The sequence below is a fragment of the Epinephelus moara genome, chromosome 5, assembly GCF_006386435.1.
Source record: "Epinephelus moara isolate mb chromosome 5, YSFRI_EMoa_1.0, whole genome shotgun sequence".
In the NCBI taxonomy this organism is placed as follows: domain Eukaryota; kingdom Metazoa; phylum Chordata; class Actinopteri; order Perciformes; family Serranidae; genus Epinephelus; species Epinephelus moara.
The window spans coordinates 22,612,890-22,638,791 of record NC_065510.1 but is presented as its reverse complement, the minus strand read 5'-3'; the positions used below and the strand labels follow the sequence as shown (position 1 = coordinate 22,638,791).

At 42.0% G+C, this 25,902-nt stretch overlaps 1 protein-coding gene across 6 annotated transcripts in view; it reads left to right on the top strand.

The window, feature by feature from the left end:
• The window catches only part of lrba (LPS responsive beige-like anchor protein), a 237,930-nt gene that overhangs the window by 162,307 nt on the left and 49,721 nt on the right, over positions 1-25,902 (top strand). For all 6 annotated transcript variants that reach the window (XM_050044707.1, XM_050044706.1, XM_050044705.1 and 3 more), the window contains exons 40-45: positions 10,185-10,302; positions 11,123-11,225; positions 13,268-13,383; positions 13,542-13,654; positions 20,570-20,710; positions 22,123-22,242. In XM_050044707.1, the coding sequence (XP_049900664.1) occupies positions 10,185-10,302; positions 11,123-11,225; positions 13,268-13,383; positions 13,542-13,654; positions 20,570-20,710; positions 22,123-22,242 (711 nt within the window). The remainder of the gene's footprint in view (positions 1-10,184; positions 10,303-11,122; positions 11,226-13,267; positions 13,384-13,541; positions 13,655-20,569; positions 20,711-22,122; positions 22,243-25,902) is intronic.

Below are 25,902 nucleotides of genomic sequence, written 5' to 3'. Positions count from 1 at the left end.
GGATGAAACTAAAGGAAATTAATTCTACATTCAAATAAGGTGTAGATAGTAGACAGACATATTTGATGAGCGCATCTAGGTGAATCCTGTACTTTATTTGTATTTTGAGTACTTTATAACTGATCTGCCTCCAGAGTACTGGAGATGCTTAATCAGATTCACTCTCTTACAGTTAACTCAAAATACTCGTCACTGATAAACCTGTAGCTCCAATTGAGTCACCTTCAAATTCTTCAAAGTCTCCACAGCCGTTCCTTTATACAAGTCCCATTCTCTCCCTCTTCTTTTGCTTCGGACAACCAGCCCTGAATTCCCCAAGAGGGGTGTACTTTTCACCCCACACCCACTTAAGCTGGTGACAATAGGCGGATTAGAAAAGAATTTACTTCAGCGAAGCCTCACATCAACCCCGAAAAAAAGCCTATCCATCACTAAATAGCAAAATGAGAGATTGAAGGAAAGCGGGGAGAATGCGATAGGAGCCGGTCAGCGATCTTAACCTGTCTGATGTTTGCCATGGCAGCTTATAGGGGAGCGGAGGGCCAATAGCGTTGAGGCTGCAACACCTCCTGCGCTTCAGTGGTGGCTCTGGGCTGTCTGCTTGATTTTCTGAGTATCGGTGAAAAGCATATACATTCTTTTGCTCCTTCTCCTGATGTGCAAGTGTTTACCGATGAGCATGACGAATCAGGGAACATATTTAAGCCCTTTCAGTGCACTCTCAACAGGTGCCCAGCAACACCATTAAGGTCTTATATGTAGCTGCTGGCGTCTTAGGAATGCATTTTTTATACACTATATTGTGGTACAAATCAGATCTTGTTTTTTATGGCTGTGTTTTTGTTGCTGTGGCATGGTTGTCCAATGAAAGAGTCTGTATTAAGTTAACTTTAGTGCTACCTGCAAGGTGAACCTTGACATTTCTTTATTGCTCTGTCTGAAATCAAGTTTTTTTCGTCATGTAGAATTTTAACGATAAAGGTTTTTGAAGGGTATCATGATGATACAAAGACACCAAAGTGGATCTTCTCAGTGTGTGGATGTCTGCTGCATATCTTGCCTCTCTTCCCGTCAAATGTTTGGCCTTATCCATCCTTTGTTCTCCATCATCTTTGAGCCACTAACTCTGCCCTTTGTGGCCCTCGTCTAAGCTCTGATAGGATAAAGAAAGGAAGCACTGATCTCGAATATTTAAAAACACAAACATTTTATATAGTTTGAAAGCTATCCTTGTGTAATTTGTTAAATGTTTAGCATTTTTGTGTTAAAAAAAGCTTACATTGTGTTATTAACTGAGGCTTTTACCTGTCATAATTTCATTAATGAATTCCATGTTTATGTATGTCCCTACAGCTGCCATCATTATTGTTACGTATTGCTGCTTTAGTATCTTATTATGTGTCAGGACCCTTCTGAGGCTTTCATCCTCATAGCTTATGCCCAAAGGCTGAATGTTTAATGAGTTAATGCACTGAAGTCTTCACTTTTCTACCAATTAACCCTGAGACCACTGCAGCGTTTTCCTAAATCCGCACAAGACCTTTTTTTGTTCCCACTTCAAAAAGGCTAAGCAGCCAAGGAAAGGGAAGGAGAAAAGGCTAACCTGTTAGCAAACAGTGAAAAGGGCCGAAAGGGGTTTAATCCTTATTAGGCTAAATTCAGACTAAGTGGCCCCACAGATCCTTTCAAAGGGGACGTTCTTTAGGGAGAGCAAACTCTTAGTGGGTGACGTTTGGGACTGAATGCTTTGAGCCTTCAGGCTTCATAACCTACACTTGCTGCAAGCTGGGCTTGTTTATTTTGCTTTAATTCTCTCACACTCCAGCGCAGCTTCTCAGTTGTGTTTATTTTTTTTTTGACCTTGTAGTTTGTTTTACTTCCCTCGAGGCAAATAGGCCTTTATGTGTGACCAGTGATTACATCTTGAATTAGTTACATGATGGTAGAACAATTGTGCCTATCAATCATTGGTGGACACAAATGGTCTGCACTACTTATACTGAAGCCTGTTCACAATGTGTCCAGTTTTCTATCAGCATTGTCTGTTATTACTTATACATCAATGCTAGTTGTAATGGATAGCATATTTTAGCCGCATAGTATTGTTATTAAAGAGACAGTTTGATGTTTTTCGGAAATTTACTTATTCGCTTGCATGCAGAGAGTTATATTAGAGGACTGATTTCACTCTTCTCTCTGTCTGTTCAAGATTAGCCAACAGACAGTTAGCTTAGCTTATCTGCTAGCCTGGCTCTGTTCAAAGGAAATATCACACACCTCCGAATACCTCTAAAACTCAGAAATTAAAGGTTTAGTATGCAGGACTGTTTAGTCACTGTTTGGAAACACAACCTTCACGCTAGGTACCTCCTCCAAATACTGCTTGTACAGACACTGCAAGCATCTATTGTAAGAACATTATATTTGTTGTAATGCAAAAGCTTATACTTCAGCAAGCTAACTAAGCTAACCGCTGAAACCTACCTGTCCAAGAAGCAGGCCAACTCTGCCTCAATCTCCATCCTCTTTCAATTTTCTCCACTGAAAGTGAAAGCCAACCCCAGATTTCCTCTCATTTTGTAGTTAGCTTTGTTTGCTTGGTGTTTTGCCTTGCTATATTTATGGGGTTTTTTTTGGCGCTCTGTCTACCATTTTCATTCTCTTGGATGCTACTGCTACTACCTGGTCGCTACCTTTTTGATAAGATTGATAAAACTCCACCTGCGGGCTGTTATTAGGTGGTAGCTGCACACCACTGCACAAAGATGGCAGCAAAAGAAAGGTTCCAACCACAGCAAAATAATATGATAAATTGAGGCAGAGAGCAGGATCTCTGCAAATAAATACACCGCCATACACTTATAGTAGGTCATGAGTGATGATTGAGACGGTTAACTTTTGTATGCTTTTCATTGCTTTATTACTTGGGAAATTCCTGCATAGTATACCTTTTAACATGTTTTTTCTTACCTTGTTTAATGTATAGCAAAACCAAAGTATAAAAACAACAGTTTGTGGTTTTACTGGTGAGTTGTGTGCAGGACTATTTCTTGGCTGGGAGCAGTGACGTCCTGGAGTTTTGTTGTCATCACAGGGTTGCCAGGAAACTCCAGAAATAAATACGACAGCGATATCAATCTTCCCATCTAACTCTGGGCAGCAAAATGAATACGTGTATTTCCCAAAATGTTGAACTCATTTTTCAAAGAATTTCCTTTGAGGTTGGTAACCTGGCTTTTAATTGGTCTACAGTAAGGTAAATCACTTTTATATCTTTATACATTTTTTTTATTTTCACTGCTTGCCCAGCTACACTTCTCCCATAGTTCAACAGTCATGGAGCACATGACTAGACAGAGATAGAGGCCAGTTGGTTAGATTGTGCTCTTGCTGAGGCACAAAGGCTACAGGATAACTGCTGGAGTGTGAAAGTAGAGTCATGTGGCTGCACTGTCTTAAAGTCATATGATTCCAGGTTCTTACGGTGAGGGAGCATTGTTTTCCTCTTGAATGATTTGCCTGTTTTACCCATAGCTCACCTTCCAAACAACCACTCACCAGCCACACACCTTCTGTAATGGCTTTAGATTGAAACACGATCAAGAAATCTTTACAATAAAAATATGTTGATGCATCATTCCGTCCCTCTTTCCAGTACAGTACTCTCAGCTCTGCATACTCTTTCTCCTCCTATCTTTTTTTCTGGCTATCACTCAATCTCAAAAACAAAATCTGTCTTAATTGGCTCCAGAGGGCTCTTGGAGGCTTTGTGTCAACGGTGATGAGGGTCCTGATTGGTCCAGAGGCACAGGCAGCCAACAGACCCTTGTTAGTGTGTCGGGGCCCTCGCTTGCTCGTTAGTCCGATGAACTCATTTACTGATGGGGGGTGACAAGGCCTCGTTTACCAGTGTGGAACAGAGGGTGGAGGGGGTTGAGGTGACGGGGGGGAGGGGGGGGGGGGACAAGGATATAGTGAGAGGAGGATTATAAGAGTTGTAAACGGTAGTATGTTTGTGCATACGCCAGGTGAGAGTGGCAAAAAGCCCTTAAATGTCAGTGTGTGTTTGTCCGTGCTTTCTTTCTCATTTGCTGCTGCAGTAAAAGCGCCATTAGCGTCTCGGTCCACTGAAACTCTGGTTATTGTAGATGGCTTGATTCTGTGGTCAGTCATGTGAGGAGGAGTCACAGACAGCATGGTGCAGATCTGACTATATGAAGTGGTTTACTTTGTGTTTGTGACTTTTAAATAAGACAAATGGAAGTCTCACTTAATTATAGAGAAACTCCAGTATTTTTTAACCTGGACCCTATTTTCCTATGTTTTTGTGTCCAATTGACTTGTGGGAACAACAATTTTTAAAGCTGGTCCAGTATTGAGTGAGAGGGCTGCAGCAAACAGCAGCAAAACAATGAACCCCATCAATTTATGTCCATTAGAAGTGCTTGTTTTTGTCACTGACAGGCTCACATTGTTATTTTAAGTGTCTTACAACATTACAGAAAGAACCCTACAGAGAACTGAAACGTTCTTCTGTACCTTTTGTGTGTTCCTATGTCTTTTGTGTCCAAGTCTTGGACAAAAAAAAAAAAGTAAGATACAATTTCTGTACTCTGACACATCAAACTATTACTGGCACTCCTCTCTCAAACTGTCACTTGCATTTTCCGCTAGGCATGTAAATCACGAGTTTCTTGGTTCTTTGGACAACGTTACGATATTTGCTGTTATCTTCTCCTCCTAAGACCCTGTGTCCCCGTATGGGGGCATCTCATTTTGGGTTAACTTTACCTTATACTTCAGTCTACTTACATCAGACCTGTTGTCCTCATTTGTGGACACTTTTTGAGGCATCTAGTGGTAATAAGAGCACAATACACTAATCCATATAAAAACAAGATGGCAGCCATCTCTGCCAAGTCAGTCTGCAGCTAACCCCGACATAAAGATGGACATGGTCCGAAACCTAATTAAATTTAATGGTTGAAACTCATTTATTTATGATTAAGAATGCTTGCAGTTTGATATGACAACACATTTGACCAATTTTAGCAACAGTAACAAGCTCAGACACTGTTAGGAAGTACTCATTTGAAGACATTAGGACCCTATAATTGTCTCATTTGAGGACGTTGGGACTTAATTATTGCTGACAATGTTCCATTTTTTTCTACTGATCCCAAATAGCAAGAGAAATTAAGAATGCATTCTAAAGAGAAGTTCGGGTCTCGGGAGGATATAGTCTGCCACGATACGATTTTTTGGTTTGATTCAGGGGCCTGTGATCGATATGAGACATATCAGCAAGTCTCCTCATTGTCTTGGCTGTCCTTGGCTCCTTACTGTTATCTGCCTCGTGCTAGTTAGCTAGCACTGTTTGAATATTTAGGAAGGTATCCTTGGATGGAAATGGTGACACGGATGTGCTATTTGAATTTCTAAGTAAAGGCATATCTTAAAGACGACAGTATGTATCCTTGTTTTCACCTTGCATTGAAAGTATTGGATCGTTGATCACTGAATCGATTTATCGATCCACATCAATGTATTGTTACTCCCTTAGATAACACTCTTTTCTTCCTGCAAAAACTTACCTCTCATGAGATTTAACGAGACGTCCCCTTTACTGAGTCTTGGACACAAAAATGACCAGAACAAGCGAAAGGTATGGAAAAATGTTTCATGTCATTGTAGGGTCCTTTTTGTAGTGTTGTAAGACACTTACAATAACAATCTGAGCCTGTTAGTGGCAAAAACAACCACTTTTATTAGACGTAAATTGATGACCTGTTTCGCCACTTCCAGCTGCGGCCTTCTCTCTCAATACTAGGCCATTTAAAAAAAAATTGGAATCTGCAGCCTCCATTGTTTGCATGCAGAAGTCATTTTGTGACATGTGGTTAAGTGGAGACTGGTGGATGTTGAGGGGTGTGGAGGCAGACAGCTTTTGGGAAATGAAAAGCAATAAGCAACTCTACATGCTGATAAGTCCACAGGTCTTTTTTTTTTTTTTTTTATGAATCCTATCAAGTTCTCCCAATACCGCTTGTCCCTCGTCTCTGTTTTGATGTTGATGGATCACCTCTCTTCCTCCCGCTCATTAATTTCATCACCTTATCTCCCACACCACTTCATTTGACCAAAAGGTAATAATAAATCCCTCATCCATTATCCTTTAACTGAGGCAGCCATGCGGAAATACTTAATAACAGGCAACAAATTGAACTTCAATCACCTCATTTTCCTTCAAGGATGCACAGCACATTAAACTCAACGAGCAAATATGCATACACCACTTATCAAACGCTGTTTATGCGCATTGTGCTTAAGCAGTGCTTTTACAAAAACAACACTATTGGTTTTAAAATTGGACTTTTTTCATATTTTATGACAAATAAGGATTCACTGTATCAGTGATCTGCAGTGGCTTCTGTTCTCTTCATCTCAAGTGTCTTATCAGCCCAAAAACACACACGTGCTCAGCCTGGCGACAGCGACGGTAGTTGAGAGCCTCATCTATCTTGAACCACGCTGCTGATAGTTGCTCTGTTGCTCCTCCAACTCTCCCCTAATTCAGCGCAGTTTCAATTAAATTTCATCTGTGTCATCATGTTCCTCCACTTGACTTTACCCATGCTTCTGAAGAGGCAGTGGTCGGTAAAGGAGCCTGGGTTTGCGAAGGGAAGGGTGTGGAGAGGGTTCACTGGCAGCGACTGTCTGCGGGATTCAGCAATGACAGTTTTTGTGTGTGTGTGTGGTTACACACCGCAGCCACAGTCACCCGGCCCCTCTTCATGTGTCCCTCTTCATTCCGCAGTCTTTTGGGCATCTGACAAAGACAAACGACAGTGCTTCAGAAATGAGCAGCAGCCCGGCGCACAAACAGGTTGAAAGAGGAGGAGGGAGAGATGGAGAGGCAGAGAGAAAGCATCGCAATCAAGACTAGTTCCTTTGTTTTCTGTTTGGCTGTGTCCTCTCGCGTGACGCTTTGAAATTGATCTCGGGACACACCAGACCTGAATCCATGGATAATGTTCCACTTGAAATGAAACATCAATAAAACTGCGCTTTATACGCAACCAGTCATGTTGATGTAAAAGCTCCTGATCCCACTTCATGCTCCCTTTATGGAATCTTCTCTCTTATTCTCAGCCTAAATCATTTTATTTTTATCATTTTTAAACAGAACAACCCTTTTTTTGCTCAGATGGTGAAATGTAAATGTGATACAAGACGTAGCACAGTTTTGGTGTTTCGTTTTTTTCATTCCTCCTCTGCTCCTGTAGCACTCTCATCTTGTTGAGCCTGACTGATCCAGTTCCACCATTATTATTTATCACAGAGGGAAGCTGGTGCAGCCATAACTCCAGCTCGGACAATAACCTCCACACCATTGTAATTTGTCCAGACGTGGTCAGAGCGGCGAGAGCATTACAGCACGGATAGTTTGTCACTCTCCTTGTCACCCTCTCAGCTTTTTCATCTGCAAGGGAAAGGGCGCCGCCGATAGGGACAATGATCTCGGGAACATAGAGTGCTATTTACAGCGTTCCAGGAGATTCATCGGTCCAGGGACAAATATGATATCTGGCTGCCTCCCGCTACTGTCATATCTATCTGTGGAATCAGAGACTGCAACTTTATCACTTCAGCCCTGGGCATCTTCTTGACATCCATCGTGAGGTCTATGAGTGTACTCCTGGGGATGAAACGAGTCAACCACTCCTCTTTGGAGGTGAAAGGTTACTCTCTAAGCACTCACTCACTCATACACCTGGAAACAGGGATTTCATTTCTGATCAGAAAGAAGCAGAAAAGCTGCTTTTTAAAAAACTGAAGATAAAATTTGATGTATTTGGTCGGGAATGACGTACTGCGATTTCTGTAGGGTTCTTGACATGCTAACTTGATAGCCATCATGTCTGTCAGTAGAGAAAACAGATCGGGTGTCTCTGCGTGTTTGTCATCGAAATTCAATCGTCTCAACTCTCAACAAGACTGTAAGGAGTAAATGAGAAGCTGTGATTCGTCTGTTTGTACAGACTGTTATACTGTTTGAAAAGCAGTCCTCTATTATTCCAGTCGAAGGGCTAGCATATTGTCAGATTTGTTTCTACGCGGGGTGTCGGTGGCTTAGTGGATAGAGCAGGCGCCCCATGTACAAGGCTGTTGCCGCAGCGGTCCGGGTTCGACTCCAGCCTGTGGCCCTTTGCTGCATTACACTTTCTGGATACTGAAAAGGCAACCAGATGGCGTTAGGGGGACGGAGACAAAGTGAGGACAGAAAGAAATGGAAAGGATTCAAGCAGTACTGGGTTATTTACAAGATATCATATGTGACATGTTGTTAGCATGATATCAATATTTCATTTTTAAATATCACGGTTGTCATCAATACTGGTATATCATGACACCCCTATTCCAATCCAACATGTGGGAAAATATAATTGCTAACACCCAAACCTCAATTTCTGTGTATCAAATAGGCAAAAGACAGAAAGCGTAAGAGCATTAATTGAAAGTTTAATGGGACTTAAAAATACAAATTTCATGATCGGACCATAGTTTACAGGACATATTTATACTGTGCATGTTGTCAATTACTCGAACAGTAGTTCCCAACTGGTGGGTCCCGGTCGAAAAATGGGTCGTGGGTTCATTCTGAATGGACTACAAATGACACAAACATTTCAAGTTTGTAAAAAACACACTTTTTTGAATTTCCAGCACAGAGCTTTTATTTTGAAGTGCCATTTTCTGCTGTCGAGTGAGTGAATATAGGCAGCTACTTGACAGAGACTACTTTGGACGTAGCCAGGCAAGCTGTTTCCCACTGTTTCCAGTCTTTACACTAAGCTAAGTTAGCTCGCTGCTGGCTATGACTTCATATTTGCTGTACAGACATAAGAGCTACTTGCATTGTGCTGCTCACACTTACCAACAGTGTAAATTAAATGTAAGTGGATGATCATATGTTAGTTGCCTTATGGAGTCGTTTTTCCTCGATGCTGATAAATTGTGTTGTTTACTCATCTGAGTGCTGCACTATCTTTGTGATGGGGTTGGCTACAGGCTGACGGTGACTGGTATAGTCATCTCCAGCCCCCTGTTAAGGAAGATAGGAAAGTGGCGGTTGCAGCCCCAGCCAGCTTCTCCAATCCACTAATCCACATTTAATTGAACTCCAGAGACTTTGAAGCGAGTCTGTGATGCAGGCAGATCTTATTCCTCGCAGAGACAGCGAGGGAGAGGCTGTCCTCAGCTGGCTGGCAAAGGCCTCAGCTGGTCCCCTCTGCTGTCCCCTGCCTTTAATGAGCTCCTTTAACTTAACACTAGACCTAGCTGGCTGGCTCACATTTGAATATTTTTGATTAATAACACAGCTTCTGAACCATGCTGTGACAAGCTAAAGTGTCCCTTTTACCTTGCTACCGTATATCCCTGTACGCCCCTGCTGTCAGCAGACGCCTTTGAAACTAAAAGCAGAGGTGAAACAAAAGCCTAGTTAACAAAGCAGTGATAAGGAGGTTAGCGGCATATCTAAATGCTGGATTAGTAGGAGTATGAATCGTAGGGGCAGGGCCAAGCATCTGGGTCTGTCAGACACTGTGGCAGCCATCAGGACAAGTCACTCTGACAGCTACCGCGGTCTCCACGGGGACGGATTAAGCTCAGCTCATCGAAGCATTTTTAAATGTTGAGCTAGCTAACATAATATATCTTGACCCCATGTGTTAGTTACATCCATGGAAATACATAATATAGTTTAATCAGATGCTTAGCATGAAATAGGCTGTTAACCTCATCCTTGTCACAAACAATACTTTACTGTTTCTTGTATATTTGCATTGTATTTTTCTGATATGCTGTAATATGGATTATCTTTTAGTGAACTAAACACTTCCTTCACTCCTTCCAGCTGAATAGCGCCCATTCTCTCGCTGAAGGGATCTCTTTTTCATTGAGTCTGATCAATATAAGACATTAATCGTGCTGTTCCGGCCGTCGTGCCATCACTTTGTGAAAAATGAACTAACCTCGCCTTCTGTCTGCTCTTCTTCCCTTCCCTTCCTCTCATCACTTATGTCCTTCTCTGCTCTGTTTCTTTATAACATTTCCTGTCTTGATGCCCATTTTTATTATCCCCTTCCCCTTGGTCTCTCTTTTCCTGTCCTGTCCCTCAGATTCTAGCTTACACAGAAGGTCTTCATGGAAAATGGCTCTTCACAGAGATCCGTGCTGTCTTTTCCAGACGCTACCTGCTGCAGAATACAGCTCTGGAAATCTTCATGGCCAACAGAAGTAAGACAGCACCTGATAATTACCTCTATATGTAACCGTTTTTATTGTCACCCTGATGGATATACATACACATTTCTTGGTGTAAAAATACTGGAGACATTATTGTCATGAGTTGAGTAGCAGTATGGGGAATTTATGAAGAAATAGGGCTAGGCGATAATGGCCTGAAATAAAATCTGAGATTTTTTTCACACCTAAAAACAAACAACAGAAGACAAAGGAATTATTCACATAAATTTTGCATTTATTTTAACAATTATGAACAAAAGCAAGCATGTGGATGAACCCAGGCTTTTTCCAACTGTATATACAGGCATTATATCTTTGGTAATGTGAAACACCAACACACCTTTTATGCTTTTCTACAGGCGCCTCTGCTTCTCATATGGCATACTATGGGGAAATGATGTTTTAGGGCAGCCGGTGTCTCATGCAGCTCGCAGTGCCACACACTTCTTCCACTGGGCTGCGTGCTTGTTTGAGATGCTGGAATAAATTCGTGCTGCTGCTTTAAGTTTCCAAAGACTTTAGACAAACTTTAGAGTGGATGGTGTTTGCTCAAGATTGGACTCTGCAAAACCAAACCACTTCCAAATGACTCAGCAGACTTTTTTGGGAACACTCCTCCAACTCCTCACTTTTTTTTAGCCCATGCACTGTAATTCCCCAAGTTAAACTGAGAATTTATTGTCATTTTTTTTAGCATCGTCCTAAACCTTAAATTCAAATCAAATGATAAAAAAATGTATTGCCCAGCTCTAATAAGGAAAATGAGGATAATCCTTGAAATTACTAATTGTTTCTCCGTGCCTCTCCATAGCGGCAGTCATGTTCAACTTCCCAGACGCAGCCACAGTGAAGAAGGTGGTCCACAGTCTTCCTCGTGTTGGGGTGGGCACGAACTTTGGCCTTCCACAGACCAGGTGAGACGCACAGCTAAACACGGAAGTGCACAATAACTCTTTGTTTGTGGCACATTGTCAATGGTTGAATCCAAACATTCTCTGTAGGCTTGTGTGCCGCACATAGGGCACCACATCTGAACACATCAAAATATTTAAGTAATGGAAAAACAGCGGTGGTTAGAGGGAATGAAACGGGATAAGAAAACTTTCACATTCGTGTTACTTTTACACCGCAGACCTCCAAACTGAATGTTCTCCCTCCCTCTCTTGCTGTCATACGCACACAGGGGTTCGGTCACTGATTTGTCCGTCCCTCCCACTCTCTCCTCACCCCCCCAAACATAATTGGCTTCACACAAACACGGTCCAGTTCATTTATTTGTGTGAAGCAAATAGTTGCTTGTAAGCCTGCAGGGCACACCACCCCTCCTCCTTCGCTCTCCCTCACATCACGTCTGCTCTGTGTCCGAGCAGGGCTGAAACCAAGCCCAGCCCAGCTGCTGGCGCGGCATAAGGTCCTGTGGAAATCAGGAGAAATTAAAGTAATGCCCAGGAAGTCCTTTTATGGCATATTTTAATTGTGTGATGCGACCACCTTAAGTCTTTAGTCTGATACATTACATGGAGGTGAAGGTGTAATTGTCAAGTCTTTTTTATTTATATACTGTATATCCCAAAGTTGCAGAGATGCCTTAAAGGACTGAAGCACATGACGCCCTCTATATTTAGACCCTTGGTTTGGGTAGGTGGAAAAAATCACCGGGACAAACACAAAAGGAAGAAACCTCATGAAGAGTAAATATTTTTCCTGTGTTTTGGGTTAAAGTTTGCATAAAAATACACATAGGTTCCCGTAAGTTACATTTCAACCTTTTGAAGACCTTTTTTGAGGGTAAGACTTTAGTTAAAGCAAAACTAAAAAAAGACTCGAGTACAAATGAAAGCCAGAGACACTGTAAAAATATAAATCTTTCCATAAAGGGATTTGTTTCAGTTTCATACTTTATATTGTGAAATTTTTTGTCTTCATTAATCTGAGCAATGACAGCTGTTGTCTGGTGGGATGTGTGAATATTTAGGGAGGTAACGTGTGAGACAGGAAGATTTAGGATCTATGGGAAATGTTTTCTCAATATTAGGAAACCAAAAATGCTGAAGCCTATGTAATCAGTCTGAGTATGTGCGTCCAGTAATGAGTCAGTGTGGATGTAGGACAGCGTGTGTACTATATATAATACTGACACACACACACACACACACACACACACAAAGTTAGGATTTGTGTTGGACTCATTAATCAAGCTGGTTTGCAGGCCAGGTTACACCTTGCCTCTTTGACCTGAGGACAGCTGTACAGGGCAGCTAATGCTAGCGCAGCACAAATTATTTAATGTCCAGAGAGCCACGGCAATAATTGCGCAACTACACTTCATTATCCATGTAATATATGGTTGCTCATACTTGGATATTTTCCTACTGCCTTAAAAAAAAAATGGCCAGTATCAAGCACCCTCTGTCTTTTCTCTTCTTTTCATGTGTTTACATTTAATTATAATGTAATCTATGTAATGAATGTAATCTAGATACAGAAACCTACGTGGAAAATATGCTAAAGCACATGTAAGATATAGTGTGTCTTGTAGTACACTCGTATTTAGAGAGTTGTATTTTCACCTTTGAGAGGCCTAACGACTATAATCTCACACCCTGACAGTGATTAATTCCATAATTTTCCTTTGTTTTAATTGGATTGGGGGTCATTTGTTTTTGTCCTACTGCATACATCATGCCCTGGGCCCTTTGTGTGCGCACATGCACGCAAATATGTGTATTCAAACCAGTTTATTGCATATTTGTCTTCTTAATTAGTGAGTCTGTAAGTTCAAAAGATTTTTCATATAATGACATTTGTAATGCAGAAGTCTAATAAAGCCGGAGGCCCTTCTTCCAGCTGCTAATTGCTGTTCTTGTGATCTGCTGTGTGACTTTGTGCGACTTCACACTGTGTTACCAGAGCAAGAAACGCTTGAATGTCCGTTTTGTTCTCTTTCTCCTGGTAGACGTATCTCTCTGGCCACACCAAAGCAGCTATTTAAGGCATCCAACATGACCCAGCGCTGGCAACGACGTGAAATATCCAACTTCGATTACCTCATCTTTCTCAACACCATCTCTGGTGAGGACACCACCCGACACCTGTTTGATGTTATTGCAGATTGTGGCATTGAGGATATGCACACAGAAATCTTTTTGACCTTGTGTTGTCAGTTCTTGATACTTTGATTTGTTTAATCTTTGTTTCTTTTTTTCTCTTTCTTTCTTTCCTTCCACCAGGCCGGACCTATAATGACCTAAACCAGTACCCGGTCTTCCCCTGGGTTATCACCAACTACGACTCAGAGGAACTTGACCTCACTCTGCCCAGCAACTTTAGAGATCTATCCAAGGTGAGACGCACAAGGCAGATTGTCTCTTCTCACTTTACTTGTTTTGTATTCCAGAATGGGAGGACTCTTAAGAAATACTTCACTCCCCAATGATCATTTGTGTATCAATTACTCACCCTGTCTTGCGTTGGGAAGAAAAAAAAAAATTCTCGCATGCCTCTATAGTGAACACACTGTCCAAAAACAGAGAAAATTCTTGATGAATTAAGGGAACTGTGTTTAATGTCAGTAGAACTATATAAAAACATCCTTTAAAAAAACTTGAGCACAGCTAGTGCAGCATAATCCAAGTCATAGTCATGCAGTCATATTCTCAGTACCTCCCAAAGCATTTGGCTAAAACTGTGATAGTTAAAACACGTCAGAACAGTCTCATGCACTGCTGAGTAGTGCGGCTACATTGGTTATGCAGAAATGTGTTAAATATGAATGTTTTAGGGAAAATGCATGTGTTTAGGAAGTACCGAGCATACGACTGGATAAGTGAGACTTGGATTATACTGTACAAGCTGTGTGACAGTTTTCTCGGTTTGATATACAAATGACATTTGGGGAGTGAAAATTTGGAGTGTGTGTGTCTCTTTGTGTGTGTTTGTGTGGTTCCTAAAGTCCATCTAGTCGCTGTGTAATTGCCATTGATCATAGTTTAGTGAACCAGCTTTTTAATCACCGTTGGCTGATTGCTATCTCCTCACAGGTGCAGCTCTGCCCTTCTCAGTCAGTTACTTAACAGTTGGATGTTTGAGTCTTAGAAGACTTAAAGTTACCGCACCCACACTAGTATTAGTTTGATGTTTTTTAGACACTTTAAAATCGGTTTTGTGTGTCTTTGGCATTACTCCTCCCCTTCTGTATGTTGGCAAGTCTAAATCCAGTGGTTTGCTCAGTTTCATGTTTTTGCAAATGTACAAAATTGGGTTAATACTGTGACACCTTTCCCAACATTGCAGGTGATATATAGTATGGATAATCTAGTTGTTGAGTTGTGTTGGCTGAGGCAGCCCCGTCTCTCTTCAGTCAAGACAGATTTTAACTGTACATGCTCTCTCCATGAGACTCCCATTTTCTGGTTTAGCTATCGTTTTCTTTCTATAATTCAAACTTCATAATTGAATTCTTTCAAGTTTGACCTTCTGCAACACCCCAGGAAGTGAAGTAATACTCCCTGGTAGCTCCAGGCATCAAGTGATTGGGCTTAAAACAATGAAACCTGCCCTGAGATGCTCCCTGGCACATAAAATACACACTCACCCACACTGCTGTAACTGCTTAAAAGATTCTCCCCCATGTTGTAAGTAGACATGCAATTATTTACTTGCATGAACTCCCTGTCTTTTCTACACATACAGGGGAGAAAAAACCTACTCCTACTACTTGCCAGCTCCCCTCGTTGGACTGAGCATCAGTTGTGCTTAATGTTGTCCAGTGGTGGGAGGACAGAGGATTAGTTTTAGAGTGAGATGATTGAGCGACTGTCGAGCTTCTGGAACGAAAATGGCTGAATAAATCAGCAATGGAAACAAAAAGGCATGTGTTAATGGACAAGGGATACGTTAGAGGAAATGCATTTCGGAGTTGCACTTGAAGGCATTTGTTTAGGTCCTGCGAGCATCCCGAGTTCCTGCAGGGTGAAGGAGAGGTGGAGGTACTTTAGTGAGACAGAATTAAACATATTACTGTTAACATTGCATGTAAAAAATGCGAGGGGGTGTGTTGGTGGGGGTGAGCTGTGGTAGGTTAATGATATGATACAGGAAATCCAGGTTGTGTAATACGTTCATGAGTTTTAATGTTTATTGAATGTCAAAATGCTGTGCAGAGGTTTATTATGAGACAGAATACTACAACTTGAGATTTATCACTGCAGAAATGATTTTATCCTTCGTCTTGACCAATGTAAGATAAACAGTAAATGGACTTGCACTTGTGTAGAGCTTCTAGTCCTCCACCACCTCAAAGCTCTTTCACACTATGAGTCATATTCACCCAGTCAATTTGGGGTACAGTATCTTGTCCAAGGACACTTAGGATGGGAGGAGCTGGGGATTGAACTGCTGATCTTCCGATTGATAGATGACACTCACTACCTCTTGAGCCACAACTGCCCCAATGCAGTAGCATTATGATGTTTATGTTACAAAGTAACCCAATAGGCATGTATTATAGGCCTGTGTACATGTTATTGGCCAACAATCAAATACAGCGCATTGCCTAATGATGTCGCGCTGTGTTTTGGCAAAAGTTGAGCCATGTCTAAATTTTTTGACGGAAAACCCAGTGTTTTTTCTGCCATAGCTGTTGGCTGTTATTTGGACTCTCCACTTCTGTTTGTTGCCCTAAAAATTAGAGATTATAGGAGAGTTTGTAACTGGTCAGTGTGAGAATTTAAATGTGTCGTCACATCAAGATGAACAGTTAAATGGACTGCATTTATATTGCGCTTTTCTAGTTTTAGCAACTACTGGAAGCCCTTAACACCACTTACATACACACACACACACACACACACAAACACACACACACACACACACACACATTCATACACTGGTGGCTGTGGCTACCACACATTCGCCTGCACATAAGATAAACATTCACACGCAGTCACACACTGATGACACAGCTCAGGAACAATCAGGAGCATTTTAGGGTTCAAACCACCGATCTTTCAATTGGTCAGTGACAGCTTTACCTCCTGAGCCAAAGCTGAACTCTGTACAAAAACGCAGTGCAAATTTGCTTTGACTCTTCAAGCAAATCCAGTGATAGCACGGGTTCCTTTGAAATTGTGAATTTTGACTTGTAATTTGGCTGTTACAAATTCTGGTGTGACTGAGCCTTTTGCCAAACATTCATTTTAGTCTTATGAAAGTGCACACTGCTCTGACTCAGCGTCACATTTTTTTTGTTTATACCAATGTTTTGGTCCCTCTGGACCTTCATCAAGAGTGTTTTAGGGACTAAAACCTTAGCATAAACAATAAATTGTGATGCTGAGCAAGATCAGTATGCGGTATTGTCTTTTCTCAAGACTCGAGTAATACTTTCCAATGCACCTGCATCAGAGATAGTTGTGGATGTTCGAGTGTCTCCTTTTAAAAAATAGCCAGATATTCATTAAAATATCAGGGCTGCAGCTAACGATTATTTTGTCAGTAAAATGACAGAAAATAGTGAAAACTGTATGGTGTATTTCAATGCAGCACTGCAGTCCTGCACATTTACTACCAACACACTAACCATCCACTCACGCTTCCATTCCTTCACACCGCCCTGTCATACAGATTCAAGCACCTCAACAGTCAACACCTTGTCCCTTAGGTTCTCCCCAGTCCTGCTTTCACTTCCGATCTGCTCCTCTGTGCCTTTATCTGCGGTTTTTATCCCTCCCAGTGTAGCTTTACCCACTGTATGAAGCTGCATAATGCCTCTGTTTATCTGGCTTCATGTTGCCCAGTAGGCTGAAATGTGACAGTTGTACTTGCCCCACAAACACAAGCACACACAGACTCACACAAACATGCAGCCTTCCTTCAGTTTCCTAGCTCGTTTCTGCCTCCCGCTCCTCTCCTTTGCACCGCCTTGGAGTTTGGACAGCTCAGCCTCTGTGCACAGTCAAGCCTCGCAGCCCCGGGGACTAAGTGAATGAAGGGGGGAGATGGGTGAAAGGAGGAGAAACAGAAAGACAATCTGAGAGCAAAAGAAAGAGGAGGAGAGAGTGTAAGAGAAGAAGAACAACATCATTTGCTGTCCTTTTTTTTTTTTTTCCTCCTCAGAGAGCAGAATAGCAGCAGAGAGAGAAGGAGGGGAGGGAGCGGGCCAATCTTTATTACATCTGTTTTATTCATGTTGTTGACACACGTGTGATATCAGTGTATGACCAGTGGACCGTGGCAGACTGCAGTGTCTGGAAAAGGGCAAGCAGCACTGCGCAGCCCCCCAAATCAACCCCACCCCCCAATTCTGCACCCGCAATCATTTGTGCTCTGTGTTTCTTTCCTTTGCATCCTAATGCTTTCTGACCTTCACCGTTAGTTTCTTGCTCTATGTCTGCATCTTTCACCACCTTCCTTTGTTTCCTCTTTATTGTCCCAGTTCTCCTTCTGTTTGCCTCTCACTCTGTCTCTCTTTCTCACCATCCACATCTCTCTTATCCCCCCTTTATGTCACGTTGGTTGGCTGTCTCATATAGAAACAGGTCATCTGAGAAGCCTCCAGTGACATTGAGAAGCCAAATTGCCATGAACGTGTGTGTGTGTCACACACTGTCATCATCCCCAGCACAACAGAGGCCACACAGAATTTATGTTCCCTGCCGCCAGAGCCATTCTGACCCCAGGGACTTTCTTATCATAAACTCTAACCTCAACCTGACATCAAACGTCGACCCCCGAGATAACATTGTAGTCACGATAAGCACACACGAGAACTGACTGCAAGTGTTGTAACTCTCCTCTAGCCTTTTGTACAGCCTAGTCCTGCACACATTCCCCCCAAAAATGCACTTGCTCTACATATAGATAGCTGTAGGATGATTATAATTGGTTAATGGGGTCATACAATACCTCTCAAGGCAAAAGTATTGTCATTCTTGTTGTTGCACAGCTTTTAATGAAGCACAACAAACAATTAAAAGAATAATTAACCTCTTAAGGAAAGATTAGGCAGTCTGCATTTACATAGCAACAGAAATAGTGAGGATTTATCGAGCGTTCCCTGTACCTTTTGTGCTATAAGCTACTACTCACAGCCACATCAGCTAATGGTGTATTGATTTCACCATACGCGCCCCATATGTTTATCCCCCAGGCCCTCCACACCATTTTCACTGTTTAAATAGGACATTATACATAAACACTCCTTTCAAAAGGCTCTTTTGATTTATGACTCAAAGCCCAAGTGATGCTCAAATTGTCGGTAAGCCATTATACTTCATCACCGGTGACCCATTATTGTTTTAAAAGCGGAGTAGCACTGGATAATGTTCTTATAATAGTGCTCAGGAAGATTCTTGTTGTTCTGTAGGGCAGTGTTTTCCCTCTGAGTGTTCATTTTGTTTGTGTTCTCAACCTGGGGAGAATTTGGGGGGCTTCCAAGTTTTCATATTGAATGAATTCACTATTACATATCAGGTGGTTCGGCATACAGGAAGCATTATGTATAATCTTAATTATCTGTAAAATGTTTCCATGAGTGACTTCTGTGCATGGAGTAGGTGTTTTTTGCAGTTTGCAAATCAGATCATAAATGGTGTTCCTGTTTTGGCTACTGTTATTATTTCTTTTCTTTTCTCACACTATCTTTAAATGGCTCCGTAACACCATCACCATCTCCACTGTTGATGAAGAACTGATTAGGACTAATCCGAGATGAATTCTCTGATCTAATTCTCTGTTTTCCCCTTCAAAGCACCAGCACATCTCCGTTCTGTAGCTCTCTCTCTAGTCTAATTAAAACTACGAGATTGGTTCATTTATCTGAGCCCTCATCAGAGCGCTATTCTTTGCCACGACATATTAGGCCAATTGTGGTGGGGCGGCAGCAGGCGCTCCATCAGCACACTGCCGGGTGCTCCGCTCTGATGTACGGCGCCGTCATCCGCCGCTCTGTTGTAGCTACTGTAAGCTGAGAGCGGTAGCCCCACAGTAATTTACAGCAGTAAACAATGTCGGGCTCGCGCAAACCAACAGCCCCCACACGCACTCGCACACAATTCTCCCTCTCGCTCTGTCACTGTGGCACTTTCAGTCTTTTTTTATTTTATATGCCTCCTCTCCCTTTTCTTTTTTTAATGAGCCGACTGTTATTAGAGCTATAAATCAGACCAATGGGCCTGATGTATAATTCACTGTGTGTACTCACCCACCCCCAGTGGCCCTGAGGAAGCCCACAGTGTATCACTGTCAACGCAGAGCTGCACAGTGTGGTGGCACGAGGCGTTTTGCCACGTATATCCGCACACACTCAGGAGCACTATTTGCAAAATTACAACATATATATGCACACACCAAACCGAAAAAGGCAACCAATTCTGCACAAATCCTGTGTGCATCCCTCCCACCACACACGGATACATGAACACAAGCATGCCCCATTACACCAACACAAAACAGTAGCCATAGCACAGATCAATATCAGTGCCTGGCCCTGGATGAGTCTTGCTGTGACAGGCACCCTATGATATGAAAGAGATTCAATTGATCCACGCCCTACTAGGCTCTCATCCTCAAAAGGCCATCATTCCATTACCATTGATCTGCTCAGTGTGTGTGTGTGTGTGTGTGTGTGTGTGAGTGAGAGAGGGAGAGAGATGAAGGGGGGATTGAGGGAATAAGGCACAGCCAGCAAAAGACTAATAAAAATTGAACCAGCCTGAAAGTGATTTCTATAAATGAGTATTTAAATAATAGCTGAGCAGTACAGGGTTATTGGTTTTGCAGAGCGATGGAAAATTAATGCAACTTAACCATTTTTCTAGACTACAAACAGGACCGGTGACCAGTGTATTAGTTACAGATTAATAAAAAGTAGAAATTAAAGGAACCCGCAGCCTTGCTATTGATATTCCTAGTAGGCACTCTTTCATTGGAGCGCATTAGTTTTCTCTGACAGACTACAGCTGCGGGGGCTCTGTTTCACAGCCTCTAAAAAGCACTCTGTGGGAAAGGATTGATCTCTGTCTGAAGGGAAACATCATCTAATATTCATTTGAAATTGCACAAAGGTTACCAGCTTAATTTGCCGTGCAACTGTTATGCTGCAAAGAGTGGACCGTGAATGTATACATGCCCATGTGTTTGTCATTTCTCTTGTCTTTATCTCTGTTTCCGTGTTGAGCAGCAGTTAAAGGAAGTTGCAGGTTATTTCTCATTTTTTAACATATCTGAAAATATCTTTTATGTTTCAATTTCTCCACAGCCTATCGGTGCTTTGAACCCCAAGAGGGCAGCATTCTTTTCAGACCGATATGAGTCCTGGGAGGATGATCAGGTGCCGAAGTTCCACTATGGCACCCACTATTCCACCTCCAGCTTCACCTTGATGTGGCTACTGCGAATCGTAAGTGCAATGTGTATAAAAAAGATCCAGAATTCTTTTCGTTATTGGTCATTTTGAGTCTTGTGTAGCATCCATAGTTGTCCTAAAATCTCAAAATAAAGCATCCAGCAAATTCTATGTATGCCTAAGTGTAGTCTAGGATATTCCTCTTCAATTTATAGATGGTGCAGCTCAAACATTAGCAGTGAAAAAGGCCCCATTTCTGCTCAGTTTTTAGAATATACATAGCAATATGCATATCCATCTGTCAAACATGGGTTTTTAAATTTATATTCACTGTTTCCCTTTGGAGTTTTATACTATCATGAATCCATTTTTAATTAGGCACCTACTTCCTAGAAACCCATTTATTTATATCAAATTGAAAGTATGTGTGTGGTAAATATTGTGCAACATGCATATTGTTCCTCATTTATTGCTGCTTATGATTTATTATATGATATGATGTTGCTGTATAATAATAGAACAACAACAAAAACAGTGCAATCAATGTCCGCAATGAAAAAAAATGATCCACCCGAGCAAAGTATTAAAATAATAAAGGAATACCAGGTATTCTATGTGATTTGATTAATTTTTGAGGAGCGCTCGTTGTGCAGCCGAGTGCTCTCCTTCACTACCTTTTGTTGAATGGATGCCATCAATCTTTCTATACTGCACTCGAGGGAGAAGGAGGTTACTAAGTTTCTCCAATGTGCAGTTTTCTCCTGTTATTGTCCCAGTAGCTCACTGTCTCAGTGACTCCCAGCGGAGTTACCGCATTGATCCCTGCACATCATTAGCGGGCTTACTCTAAAGCCACTTTACCAGAAACCCTCACTTAAAGATCAAACTTAACATCAGAGAGAAACTGGAAAAAAAATGTTGCAAGAAATGTGAACTATTTTTGTGTGTTGTGTTTTTATTTGTGAGATTTTATAGTGTGCTTAATCCTGTTTTGTTGTTTTAGCTACACAAAGGGAGGAAAAGTGGTTAACCTCTTTTTAATGAATGAGGCATGTGTCATTTCAGGCTGCTTAATTAGCCATCTACAGTATTAGTTTGCAGCTGTGTGACCATGCAGCATATTGTGCCCATGTCACTTGGGGGCTATTGCGTCAGAGGGACAGCTATTGATTGATCGGCCCTAACAAGATTATACATGATTAGAAATGCATCAGTAGCACGAGTGTATTGGCTTTAGTAGCTCACTGGGATTATTGTTATTTCACTTGTTCATTTTGGATTCCAGTTTGTTAGAGGGTGTGGATAAAGAGTAGATTTTGGTTCAAATCTGTTGACCTAGTGCTGTGTTGAACTACAAGACAGACTTTTATTGCGTGCTTTTATTGCACACAAGGGATTCAATTTTAGCCAATTACAGCAGCTGAATCCTGTGGCTTATTTCAAGCATTTTTTCCCTTAATCAACAGGAACCCTTCACCACGTTTTTTCTCAACTTCCAAGGAGGGAAGTTTGACCACGCTGACCGCACCTTCTCCTCAGTGTCCAGGGCGTGGAGGAACTGCCAGAGAGACACATCTGATGTGAAGGTACTGTGCGCACACACTGATGCACATGATGGTGAAATACTTTCCAAAAGAAAAAGTTACCTTCTTTCCTTTTAAGATGGTTGACTTGTAAGAAGGTTAGAAGTTAGGGGAGATAAAGGACTGAGCGCTCCAGGAGGATAAATCCCCATCCAGCATCCTTGCAGACAAAGAAGAAAAGGTTTCAAAAGAGTAATGTCCAGTCACTACCAATCATTGTCTCTATGCAATGAAAGCTTCCTGGTCTTCTGATCAAAGCGTTAGACTAATCCTCATCTGTCCCAGCCGTCTGTCTCAGATTCAGCCAGCTATAACCTGGACTTGAATCCCTGCCCATTGGGCCCCCAAACTCTGCTGAGCTGTTGGGTCTGCCCTGCAACAGCACAGGTCATTCTCATACTGAAGGCCTTCGAACCCCCAGTGCACACTTTAACTGCACTCCTAAAACATTTACGACTACAGTCAGACATTCTCTGTCAAAGCCGGGTTTTGCTTGGTCTCCTGGCACTGGGTCACTGGATGGGGGAACAGCAGTGGTGTTGGGGGTTTTGACGCTTGATTGCGTTTACCACCCCCCCCCCCCCTCTCACATCCCACCGATAAAACATATGGATTGTGTTACCACGTCGCTGGCCAATGCTTGATTGCGAAAGCCCAACAAGAGCCCTCGTTTGCTCTCTCAGTCTAGACCTGTCAATGTGGATCAAACTGTGAGAGCTCAACCTCAGATCAAAATAAAGGGGAAATCTGGACCACATCACTTTGTTTCCATGTTCAGTTCGAATTCTTAGAATATTTTGAATGAGAGTCGGTCGACTTTATCCACTTGGACGCACACATTCATGTTCTCTGCAAAAGAGGAATTAAGGATGAGATGTATCAATTTAGTATGCTAAGTACACCATTTAGCTTTAGCATTTGAGCCATTGATAGCAACCCTCTGTCCCTGCCAGAGGGCAAAAAGCCCCAGTGTTTTCTTACCCCACTGGTAAAGAAGGGGTGATAATAGCTTACAACACCCAGATTCAATGCGTCTCTAGCCTGGGTGACGCTAGTGTGACCTCCAGTCCCCAATCCCCTGACCCCTAGCCCCAGCCCAAAGGCATCAGAGGAGGAGAAAGAAGAGCGGAGGGCTTAGAGGTAGCAACAGTGGAAGTGTAGCAGAGGAGCCCAGAGGCCAGAGCCCCTTCCAGTGACCCATGACAGGACAGGATTGGGGATCAGAGGGGCTGGCCTCTGACCAGGCCAGAGCAAAGGGGCCACTGCACATAATGGTCCATGCAAGGCAGGCTGGAGTGTTGGGGAGCGAAGCCCTCAAGGTTTTGTTAGTATGTGTATGTATGTGTGTGTGTGCATCCTGCCACCTCCAGCTCAGATTTACAGCAGGCTGCAGCCAGTGAACCTGGGTGAGCTGGAGGCCTCGTTAAGAAGCTGACCTTTAGTTTTAGGTCAGGTTTTGTGGAGTGAGGAGATTTCAGAAGTGAGGAAGTGCTGTGTTGTTTTAAACCTGTGTGTTTGCTTGCTCATTTGATTGGATGTCTTCACCCCATTGATGAGAGGTGGATGTATTGTACAGCTAATCTTAAAAAAAAGGGGGGTCATGTTGTTAAAGGAGTGTATTTGTTTGTTTTTGTGTAGAGATCACGTTGCATATGACCAGGCTTGTAAAAAAACCAAAAAAAACCCAATGTTTTAAAAACACCCTCACTAGTGAAAAGTAACGCCAACCCCTGACTTACACTTGTTTGGCGTTTCGCTTGGCTTTATTTGCGTTTTTTCGATCCTGTGTCTCTTGGATGCCTGCTGTTTACGGTCTGGCACCTGGTCGCTACCTTTTTATAAAGCCCCGACTTCACCTGAACGCTGTGGGGGTAAACGGCCATAAACATCCCTGGCACAGAAAATAAGACAAATATAAGAAAATACAGGCAGAGGGCAGAGTCTCTGAAGGAAAATACACCACCACACATTGGGGTTTTTTTTTGTTTAGGAAAACCCTGCATAGTATATTTTCAAACCTTGCCACTCAGGCTCAAGTTTTAGCATGTAATATTTGTATGATGTCTTCGTTGCTCTTTGCCTTACAGACTAAAGCATGTCAGCTTGGTGTTGGTGGTGGTCTGTTCATCTCTGATGTCAGATTGTCAACATGTTTGTATCTTTCTCTCCTTCTCCAGAGCACAAGTCAGCACTTGTGGTCACAAAGGCTTTATTCACAGACAGCAGGGCTACCGTCAAATCCCCAAAATGAATGCGTCTATATTTTGAAGCCATAGAGTTTGACGAGTCATGCCATGACATACGACGAGATTTAAGAGTTTTATTAGACTGAATATTACCACTATTGTACTTTTTACTATCCAAAAATGTTCCCCAATTCAGTGAAGAATGGAGTCATGCTCTGTGTTATACAGTAAGATATATTAAAGGTAGGCTGTGCTATGCAGGGTTTTCTGAGAAAACAATGGATAGACTCGTCCAAAATAAACTGTAATAATGTAGCAGCTATGTGCCAGACCATCAGCAGCAGGCATCCAGAAGGGAGCTATGAAAATTGCGGACACAGGGCTGACAAAAATGCAAATATAGCGAGTAGAGCTCCAAGGTTTAGTCGATTTATCAGTTAGTCAGTCAAAAGATCGAAAATCCCCAACTCATTTTTAAAGCAAAAACGTCAAACGTGCTGGTTCCAGGTTCTTAAATATGAGAATATTCTGCTTTTCTTCATCATTTATGATAGTAACTGAAGAGTCTTTGGGTTTTGGAGTGGTGGTGAGCATTTTTCACAAGTTTTTGACTTTTTACAGTCTGGCGATACTCTTACAAACAGTAGCCAACAATTCCTGGATAGTATACCTTTCATACAGTATATTAACATCAGTAGTTACTATTTACATAAAGCAGCCAACAACTGAGACACTCTGGTCCATCCTTGTGTTTCACAATCAGTGAGAGGCACCTACAATTTGAACATTACAGTTGAGGCCTGGAATGCAGTTTGGATTCATCTACATGTTTTTAAGCTCAAACTCAATCTTAAATGTTTATTCTCATTGCGGCCAGTTCTGCTTTGTTAAAAATGACGAATGGCTAAATGTATCGGGTTACATCTCATGTCATAACTGTGTTTCTCTTCACTACCTGCCAGTTAGAAAATACTTTGTGTTGTTTGGGACAGCCAAATAAAATCATCATAGTTAGGAAAGAATTTGGCTGACTGTGACTTTTTCTGTTGTTGTGGAAGAGGGGGGGAGCAGGAAAAAAGTTTCTCTGCTGCTTAGATACAGACAAACAAGTACTGAAAAGGGAAAAACCACAATCCAGCGCACGCTCGGGGTTTTTGACATCTTCTATAGTGGCCAAAGCACAAATGCGGGCAGCAGACAGGCAGTCAGAAATGTAATTACCATGAATAATTGTACAATTTGGAAAACTCCACTGTGTAACTGTTGTAACAGACACACAGGGAGCAATCTCTAAATCATTTCTAAACTGGATTTATACAAGGATTGCATTTCTGTTTTTCTTGCACTTTTTTGTCTTGTTCTTCTTCAGCTTAATACTCTTGGACATACTCAGATCACACCTTTCCTAATCCGATCTCTTTACTTGGGCTGGTTGGTGGTTTCTGTTAGCCTTCTGTAGTTTTCGAAAAATCCCTCA